General features: G+C 39.6%; 1 protein-coding gene across 1 annotated transcript; it reads right to left on the reverse strand.

Annotated features, from left to right (window-relative positions):
* Positions 1-1,433: 1,433 nt before the first annotated feature.
* On the reverse strand, positions 1,434-10,352 carry LOC139926245 (B- and T-lymphocyte attenuator-like). The gene is made up of 6 exons (XM_071917887.2): positions 10,088-10,352; positions 5,059-5,382; positions 4,781-4,828; positions 4,478-4,603; positions 3,642-3,676; positions 1,434-3,543 (listed from the first exon to the last, which is right to left on the reverse strand). The coding sequence occupies exons 1-6, from the start codon at positions 10,191-10,193 to the stop codon at positions 3,154-3,156; spliced, it is 1,029 nt and encodes a 342-aa protein (XP_071773988.2). The 5' UTR covers positions 10,194-10,352; the 3' UTR covers positions 1,434-3,153.
* Between the last annotated feature and the right edge of the window lie 526 nt (positions 10,353-10,878).

Consider the following 10,878-nt stretch of genomic DNA (forward strand, 5'->3'; position numbering starts at 1 on the left):
TGGTGGGCTTCACAGCCAACAAACTTAAAAACCGTGAATTACAGTTTTTTGTGCTCCCAAGCAAAACAAGGAGCCGTTAAGAAGAAAAATGTGGATCCAGACCGTAAGGAGAGAGGCGCTGACAGTGGTACATGGTAGAAGAGGGGGGGAAACTTTGGGACCCCGAGACTAAGTACACTTATAATGCGGCCAGCATTTTGTCACTGGTAAGTTACCAGTAATTATCTAGTTATATGAGATAACCTGTATGTTAAAATGTGTTTAAAAGCTACCATCATGCTGTCCCAACAATAGGTTGCTACTAAGCTAACATTACTGAGCCAATTCCTCTCTATACAACAGGTGAGTTGTGTTCATGTGTTGGTCTCAGGATAGTCTGCTCTGTATTGACTGTCATTCCAGGGTGCAAAAGTAATGAGAAATCTCACCCTGACTTGTTAGCTAACATAAGATTTAACTTAGCAACAATCCACTTTAATAACCAATGTCACGTCAACGTCGCTCAAACTTATAGTCTGAAAATCATAGCTGTATTTAAAATCTTTCAATATGAAGTGAAATTATTCAAGGTCAACTTATTATCTTACCTGGTGATTAAATTAAGTAGTGGTAAATGCCTTAGTATTTCACTTCAGGCCACTGTGTGGGATCATTTATCCAGCTTTATTGGAGTAATGAAAAAGGACACTGATGGAGGCCTGTTCAGTTCATTTTTTCAATGTACCTTTCCCTCTCTGTTGGAGGCAGTGTGCCGAAATAATTCTTTGACACACTTGTCAAACAGGAAAACCTTGTCAGGCTGTCCGTATCTAAAAAGATTTCCTCCCGACCGCTGCTTTTGCAAAGTTTGTTGCGTGCGTACACACACCCGCCTTTTTTTAACATCTAAACCATGGGGGGTTTCAAGTAATAATTTTCACTTTTATGGTATCACTGATTGATTTACAGGAATCAACCCCCCCCCATAAGACAGCAAAATCAGACCTTGACTCTAGATGAGTGGAGTCTCAGGTTTTGTTTTGTTTACCTTTTGCTAGAAAAAAACTGCTATGTTTTCACATAGACTACGTTGATGTGCCTTGATGTTTAGTTCTGCTTCCTGTTCTTGGTAGTCTGAAGTGTCTGCTAAATGCACATACCGTATATACTATATATACATATATATGTGAAATAAAGCAAACTAACTCAACATAAACAGAGCACATTGAAAAAAACTAAATTGTGCAAGGACAAACACTTACACACACACGCACACACACACACACACACTTACACACAAACACATACAGGTATCAGTTCTAAACAGGATGTGTGACACAAGGGTTTCAACCTGTGCAGCACAAATGTACGTACACGCACGCGCGCGCACACACACACACACACACACACACACACACACCTTTTTTTAACATCTAAACCATGGAGGGTTTCAAGTAATAATTTTCACTTTTATGGTATCACTGATTGATTTACAGGAAAAGGTACAAAAGGGAGTCAACAATGACAGCATTACATTCATAATACATATGATCTTATATACAGTAATCACACTTACAGATAAATTAACAATAATGTTGTTTGATTGCACAAAATGATTATTGTCACATTTAATTCCCAGTTATGGCTAAACAATCAATATATTCTCAAAGGTTATTACATTCAAATACTACGGAGCCCCTCTGGGGTCACATGGTTGAAAAAAAAACTTGATATGTAAATCTGTGCTAACGGATTTGTAAACTCCGTAAAATACAAAAGGAAATGATAATGAAGATTGGCATCAACTGACTCATTTCTCACTCAAATCAGTCAAAAGGTGAATGAGTTAGAGATAGTATGGTACTGATTATGAGCTCCTGAAATAATTACTATAAAAAATAGTAGGCTACTGATATCGATCATAGGCTAATATAATATGATGGAACTCAACAGAGTCAATTCAAGTCATGGGTGTGCAACAGCACAAAGTCACAGTTTTAAGGTGAGTGCGTGTTTTTACTGGCCTACCTGACACAATAAACATTCAAATCAAGAGCTCAAAAAGAAATACAAATTGGTTCCTCAAACTTATTTGAGACAGTCAGAAGGTTGGGTGGAGACAGTGCTGGGAAGATGTCGGGTCTAGTGTGACTGTGAGACTTACTAACTAAATGGTTTTCCTGTTTAGGCAAAGTGACCTAATTTCCATGGTGGCCCTTTTGAACTTATATGTCACACAAGGGGTGGTGGGAACTCACTGAGTGGCATAAGCTATATAAAACTAGCGTCATTTCAACACATACATGAGGACTTCAGATAAGCCCGACAGTTATCAAATTAGCTAGCAATCTCAGGAACAACTGCTTGAATTTAGTAGGGAAGTTAGCTAGCTTACTAGCTAATTAGCTACTAGCTAGCTACTGGCTAGATTCCAGTAGCTTGGGCCAAACATAATTTTAAAAAGTGAACATATACTGTATCCCTCCAGATTCTTGAGATCTATTCATTTGTAATATGTTGTTCAGTGGGGAATTTGTAAAATGATAAATGTTTGTCAGATTCCCGACGTTTGTATGACGTGCATCTTGGTACACAACAGTAGACTGGAGCTGTAATTGCTCATCTGGGTAGAGACAGTATTGTATTGGACTCTTAAAGGGACTTTGGTAGAGTTTCCCCCAGATTGTGATGTAGTAAGTAATTGGAAGTCGTTATTTTTTACACAGTCTTGTATGCCATAGATTAGCATCTCCACCATTTGTGTGTAGCCTAGTCCAAAATCCTTATGGAAAATATGAATGGGCTTTATGAAAAATGCTAAAATAAGGGCTGTCTTGAATGGATACCCACAAGGTATGCTATATTTCATTCCATGGGTGACAATACATCCACTAGTATCAGCTTTGTGAATTTTGATCTTTTTGTTACTTTTAATATAGGCTAGATTTTTGCTAACGAAATGCTAATGATTGGGGAAAGTGGACTACAAAAGCAAAAAGGAAGTAATGAGCGACTTCCCTAAATTACTTCTCGTCTCGTCCTGACTGTGTTGTCTACATTCAAATTATTAAGATTTCCATAGCGTTGCACTGAATAGTTATTCGGGGGGGAATGGACGGGCACTTTGTGATAAGAGGGGTGTATTTTTACATACAAATCTTGCCTAGCGCAGCTTTAAGGCACGCGGATAGCTGCATACTCTGAACTCTCTTCCATCGGTCTCGGAGGCCGAGCAGAAGCCCCTGGTGGCATCTGGTGGTTGAGAGCAGCGTACACGACAGGACTCTCCTCTTCCTCCTCCGCCCCCTTTCTTCCTTTCTTCCTCTTTCTTTCTCCTTCCTGTTTCTTCTTGCCGTAGACGTGGTCATTGTCTCCCGAGACTGTCGTCTGATTGGGCTCCAAGCATGCTGTGTTTTTCCGGTCGGGTGGGCGAGGCGGCGTGTTGTCGTAGATACATTCAGGACCTCTGCTGGGCAGGGCATGATGGGAAGTGGAGCTTCCTCTTGGGGGAGGTTGGAGGCAGGGGTGTGCGGATGGTTGTTCGGTCATGGGAATTGCCATGTACTGTAAACATACATCAAAAATATGTTACAGAAAAATGTTTAAAGGAATAAAAACTGGATGAAATGGCTATGCAGGTTTGGACTGTATCTCTGTTTTACCTGATTTTCTGTTTGCCTCTCTTTCTTGGATTCCCCTGCAAGATGGACAAATCAGATTATCATCAGGCAAAATCAATTACTGTTTTCAGGATCATGATCATGAATATGCACTGCATGGCATATTTATTCTTATTACTTTAAGGTAGGGTGACCAGATGTCCCCATTTTCCGGGACAGTCCCTGGATTTGGTGCTTTGTCCCCAGCTGGCACTGTCCCCGGAAATGTCCCCAGATTTCCCCCTCTGTGGACGGCATTACTATCTGCTGATTGTCATTTTTACCTCAGGACCATGGGGATTTTATCCTGTCTGGCTGTCTGGATGGGATTAGCATTGCAGGACCACATTGGTAATGTAGTCTAGTACATTATGATTTCAGTGCAATCTGGACAAAACTCTAATAAAAACTTCTCCTATAAATTACTAAGGGGGTTCTCAGTTCGTTGAAAAACAGTAATTATTAACATTGATCCGCATGGGATTGAAACCACTGATTCACTCCAGTTACCAGCCTGCTAGTAGCCTAATATTAATTGTCAGTGATTTTCTCCCGGCTATCCAGGTAAAATTTCTGGCTGAAATTACCTACCTACTGTATTGTATGAGCGAACTCTGACGTCCTGGGGTCATTTTAATCCCATCTGGATTGACATTTGGTGTTTCACACAATTACTGACTACCAACAATTACCGCACTGCCATCTATATTACCAGAACCACAAATGTCCCCAAATTTGCTCCCTAAAACCTGGTCACCTTACTTTAAGGCATTTTATCTGGGAAAAGATAGTTTCCCCTAAGGAATCAAAGAAGTATGTAAAAAATCAAAACATCTCACCTTTACACCCTCGCATTGATAGGACAGATATAATTATCACTATGATGACAAGCGCCATGATCCCAGCAGCGATGTACACATACGGCAGTGTCTCCATAAAGTCACGATCCTGACTTATCGTGCTGTCTGCAAGAGGAAGAGCATGTTTGACTCAACATGAATGCAGGGTTGCTGTATTTAAATTTAAATACTGGGCTACAAAATTTGAAAAGAACAATAAAATAACACCTCTACTGCATGTGAGCAATACAGGGCATGTGGAACACCAATATCACTGTGAGAAAGTGTGTGAACTTTTCTTACTTGTTTCATTCTTCCATGTAACTGTAACTGTGGTGAGCTCAACACTATCTGAAAAATATTAAATATTGCTTATATATCCTAGATCAGATTGGGTAAAACATGAGGGGAATTTAATATCACAGACTTTTTATACTTTGAAATGAATCCAGAATGAAACACTGCATTTTGTCAGTTTGTCATTCACCAGCAGTTAGAAATGTCGGCTGTGCAATGTGAACAGGAATTTCCTGGACCAGTACAGTACAGTGTAGGTGGATAAGTCCTGCTGTCATACTTACCAGAGACATAGACGGTGACAGAATGACTCACTTGCCCTCCACCATGACACTGATATACACCAGAGTCGCTTGTGAGCATGTTTGTGAAAACCAGATACAATATCCCTTCCAAATTTCCTGAAATTTCCCACTCTGTTGTGATGTGAGTGGAACTGTTGAAATGGATGGGGGTAAAACTTTGATCAAGTTTAGACCAGGAGATTGTTGGTGGTGAATTGTTGCAGAAAACAACTGGGCAGTGAATCCTGAGGTTTTCTCCAAGTGAAGCGTTGTAAACCGTGCCGCGGCGTACTTTAAGTTGTAGCTCACAGTCAGAATCTTGACCTGCATGAGGAAAAATGACAACAAACACAGAGTATAAATGACTGGTCAAAATATCCTCACCTGGTACCTACAGTATACAGCATAGCAAGTAAGTATGATACTAGCTAATGATGAGAGAATATGAAATTAGATTTTGAAACCAATGAACAATAACATAACATCTTTAGAACTACACTGTTAGAAGAGGGAGTACGGAGACAGCAGTTATCAGGTTCTGAAACACCATAAGCAGTGCTATGTAGCCATTGAAACACTGGAATTGGTGTTTGGGGAGTGCTTGAGTTGAAACACTAATATCAGTGTTTGGGAGCACTTTAAACACAATATTTTGGTTTTGAAACACAAAACATTGTAAATCAATACTAAAGTGAAGGTTTCGGAGCTATACCCAGTTTTAAGTGTTTCAATACACATGAGTTTGCAGACACACAAAGAGTGTTTTGAAAGTTTGAAAGTCAGTTTATACGAGACCTTTACTGTTTGTTGCTGGCCTGTGTGCCTAGTGGCCAATCATTTTTTATTTTCAACTGTTATTCAAATGAATAACAGTTGAAAATAAGCCTTTCTGTTGTCTTTCAGAGTATCACCAATGGATATTGCAGCTCTGACACTTGTCTTCTTTTAAGAGTACATTTTTGCCTTTATTGGACAGATCCAAATTGAGTTAGACAGGAAAGACTGGGAAGACATGCAGCAAAGGTACTGGACCAGATTCAAACCCAGGACATTGCATTTACATGGCACACGCTTTAGACCACTGAGCCACCAGGACATCCCTCATTTGCCTTCTTTGTCTGTGTGAATTGGAAAATGGATTATCTCAGGTGGGCGGAGCTAGCCTGAGGTGTGTTTATTTTTCTGGCACTGTTTTCTGATTCCTGTGTTGCTACAGAGGCTAAGTTTACCCACAGCTAACGTTGGATTGGACAACATGCTACAATGGTATGTTGCTGGAGACTGTTTTATTACATTTTGTTTGTGACTAAGATATCCACCTTAGTTTGCTAGTTAGCTATTTATAGCTAGCCTAAAGCTAGCTAGCTGATATTTGCTAGCTAAGCTTGTTGACATCTTAAAACAGTTCTTAACCTTAGCTTTGTTCCATCACATTAGTGCTTTGCTAATAGCTAAATAGTACTTTGCCAATGTAGCCTCTGCTGGGTCTGTACATTAGGCTAATGCTACAATGGCTAGTTTCAGCAGCTAAATACATAGAACTTCAGTGTTTAAGCTTCTACTGTAATAGTTATCATGTATGTGCCTTTGCAGATTCAAGTAGGATATAAGTGGAATCATAACTAACTCTGGTGTGCATGTGTGTGTGTGAGTGAGTGAGTGTGAGTGAGTGTATCCATCATCTGTCCTACTCAGCCACAGACCTCGACCCTGTTGACTGAGGAGGTCAGAGCAGCATGATGCTCCACCAGGAGGAAACATCAACCCCACAAGACACTTCAGTCGGCCCTATAACTCCCTATATTTCAACCACTGGTCCATACTTACAGCGCAAAGATTTTACATAGTAGCCACAAATAAAACTGTATTGGCTGCGCACAACTTCTCTGATGCCCTCACTGCCCTTGCTACTTCATTTTGTGGTAGCAGTATCCCAAAATGTATACAGATACAACTACTGAATAATCCTAACTCCTAACTAATATAACAGGTAATATATGGATGCTATGGATCAGTCCCTGTCCGTTCATCCGTCTGTCCGTCCATCTGTTGGTCCATCATAAACAACATTTTGGATGCCACTGAACCAATGTTTATTCATTATTGTGTAATTGTCTATAGTACAGTATACAATATAATTGTCACACAATATCTTTGACTTTACTTATTAATTTTTACGAAACTAAGGGACATATGATGTATCTCATTGCTTCATGTGGGCATGGATGGCCTTACAATACAATATCTTGTATGCTGCTGATTGTTTATTGATAGAACTAAGATTTGTTTGTGACTGCATGCATTTTAATGAAGCATAAATCGAAATGCCTGAAAAAGCTATCTTTTTCTGTCCTCATTTGTAGTAAAGATATTTAAATTCATTGAACAATATTTGACAAAAAGGTAAAATAGTTGGTTGATACACCATATGAGGGTGTGTCGATATGAAACTATATGAAACAATGATAAACACTATAGTGGTTTTTGGAGTGGTAAATAATACCATAGTGGTGTCTGGAGTGCCATAAAGTATAAGCAATCAAAACACCATAATGGTGTTTGGATTCCCTGACAGTCAGCTATTGAAACACCATAGTGGTGTTTTCAGTCCATGAAAGTAAGGCATCAAAACACCTAGGCCTAAGTGGTGTTTAGAGTTGAGGAAAATAAGCTCTCAGAACACCTTACTAGGGTTTAGAGTTCCAGGTTTTACAGACCTCGAAACACCATGAAGTTTTTTGAATCTCTGAAATGTGTTTCAAAACACTTATCTCATTGGTGTTTCCATGCTCCATATCAGGTTTGAAAACTGTGTGACCTGAGTGCTTCAAAGCCATTTTCGGATCTCAAAACAGTCACAAGAGTGTGTTTTGTAACACTAAATGTTGTCTTGAAACGCCAGTGTAAACAGGGTTTTAACTCCACTATAATGGTGGCAGCAGAGTTGCCACCACTTTTTGGGTTTCAAAACACTTTCTTCTAACAGTGTACACTGTAAAACTTGGTAATGATACAAAAAGAGAATTTGTAGGAGCGAAAGGTTGAAGGAGTTGTTTGTTAGTTTCTTTAAATGTCACATGATACCAACACTTTTATTGAGAAAATCACACAAATATTTGAAGGATACATTTAGGATACACATGAAGCCCAGTGCCTTCTTAACACTGTACAAGTCACATGGGAAGGGAAAAGTACCGTGATATGCAAATATGCAAGACTGAGAGACAAGTAAACAGCAAGTCACATTTTCCCTGATCTTCAGCAAAAGTGATACAGTATGTAAATGAATAACAAAAAAAATAAGATTGATTACACACATTGAGAAAAATCCCTAATTTGGTGACATTTCACTTTGTGATGTGTGGGAACACAATTTGCATAATACCCAGAGGCTAAAGGAACTGATATTCAACCCCACCTAAAATGTATTGTCTCAAGAGAGAAACGCTTGGCTGAAGAATTTCAATTTAAAATGATCCTCATAGATAGTAAAAAACAAAAAAAAACAAATGCAGCTGTGGCACATTGAGTCACCATTAATTGTTACCCATTTTACCCTCAGACCACACAAAGAAACATACAAGGAAACCACAGTGCAGTCTCTCAGACCTTACCAGATAAATATATGAATGACACTGTGGTTAATGTCAGGGGGTTAAAATCACCCACACCATTAATCAAATAAGAGGTGGAGCGTGTGTGTCACTCGCCTTGTTTTGGAAATATTTTTGAAAAATGGATTACATTTGGCTATTGAAATTTAGGGGGTATTTATGGTGAAAAAAGCTATTTTTTATGTGAGAAATGTACCAATAAGTATCAATGAAATCTACCTTGCCCAGTCTTTGTAATTGTGTTTTACCAGTACAAGGAAAAAGAAGTGGAAAAGCAGAAGGAAAACGAAGTAGACAGACCATTGATAAGGCTAATGAGTGATTTACCCAGAACAAACGGATTTTCCTATGCCTCGCTTTTAGACTTACTTCTGCCTCTTTTATGTTTTTAGAAAACATATCTCTAATCGTTTCCATCGAGCTCCCACACACACACACACTCTCTGAAAACATCCTCCTTTTGTGGAAGAAATGAACAGAAATTTGCATTCTTAGCGTCTTTTGGTTTCGCCAGTTTAACAGCCATGCATGATAGACCTTCCTTCGTTTTAAAGCCAAGTAAGGCTGTACATTATTATATGGTATGCTGTGACATCAGGCTTGACCAAGTCTGATTGTTTTTCCTGCCTGATACACCTTGAGTATAGGAATCAAATGCAGAATCACACTTCAAGCTTACTCACTTTCAACCTAATGTATTTCTGTTATGACTTTTAATGCTGTGTGACACTGGTACTTGATCAGCAAGTAAATACGCCAGACTGAGCCAGTGGTTGTGTATGGGAGACGACTGTGCGCCTGCTCTGTCCCATTTAAGACTTTATGAACTGCCAACATACTTGCAGTTGTACACTCAGTCCAAATCACATCAACTGAAAGCACACAACTTTTTCAGAAATTAGGTCTACAACCATTGCAATATTGCAACACAGAGTATTTAGATACAGGGTTCCTGCACAGTTTCAATTACAAAATATCAGACTTTTTCCAGACCTTAATTTGTTAAGATTACGATTTTGGCAGTCTGACAGTCGTCTTGCTCCGACTAACTCTGCCATATCACTCTACAGATAATATCAGAATATGTCAGATGAGAGGGATCTAAAACCACAAACTGTATCCGTATGTATATTGGGACAGTACAATATTTTTCCATAATTTTCCAAACTTTTTTGTGTAATTTCTAGACTTTTCAAGACCTGGAAATTACCAAATTATTTTACTATAAATTTACAGACTTTCCAGACCTGTGTAGAAAACCTGTAGATAACATTTCAAAGCATCATTCATCTGAAAACTGAAACAACCTGACACTATTCTTTATCTGAGGGCTTCAGTCAATTCATTATTGACCTACAAAGTCTACTACAGAGCGCCTGTAGTATAAGAGAAATTTGTGATAAACAATAACTTACTATCAGCGTCCAGGGTGAGAAGGAGAGCCGCTAAGACGGACACATGCAGGACGGTCCAGCAGCAGTTAGGCCTCATGGTGGAAGCGCTCTGAAAACCACCGGTCATCTTCTTTCAGCGGATGATGACAACGCACATCAGCCAGCCAAACACAGACAAACCAAGCAGTAAATGTTCTTCAGACTGCATCATTCTGCCTGGAACACGAAATAGAGAAGTGCTGTCGTCTAGGATGATGCTGCTCAATGACAACACGCTTCCTCTTTCTCTCTCTCTGCTTCTGTTTCTCTTGCTCGCTCTGCCCCTCTCTCTCCTTAAAGTAGGTGCAGCAAATGCAGTGTGTAGGCTGATGGGTGGTATAGAGATGGAGGAGGTAAAGGGTTCTGGGATGGCAAAATGTTACCGCTGTGCCTTGTGGGCCTAATGCAACGACACGTCCCACATCCCTAAAGTCACCGCATCTTTTCCTCTAACAGCCAAGCCAAGTTTCAAGTGCTTATACCCTGCTAAGATGCAGCTATAGCAAGATCCAAAGTGTTAGTAAATCTCTTTCTCTCTCTCTCTTTCTCTCTCTCACAGACACACCTTCTCTCACTCTCTTCCTCGCTGCCACACTCTGTACCAAAGTCTGCATCATGTCCTTGTCACTTCTTGGCAGTGTTTGTGGTTCACCGTCTTCAGTCGACTTCCTTTCTCCTCATTCTTTCTTCCTTTCATCTTAACCATCTCTATCTTCTGCAAGTTTGTGTGGCTTTCTGCACAGTAGAGGACTTAGGTACAGTATGCTGAAGTG

The sequence above is a fragment of the Centroberyx gerrardi genome, chromosome 21 (genome assembly GCF_048128805.1).
Source record: "Centroberyx gerrardi isolate f3 chromosome 21, fCenGer3.hap1.cur.20231027, whole genome shotgun sequence".
NCBI lineage: Eukaryota > Metazoa > Chordata > Actinopteri > Beryciformes > Berycidae > Centroberyx > Centroberyx gerrardi.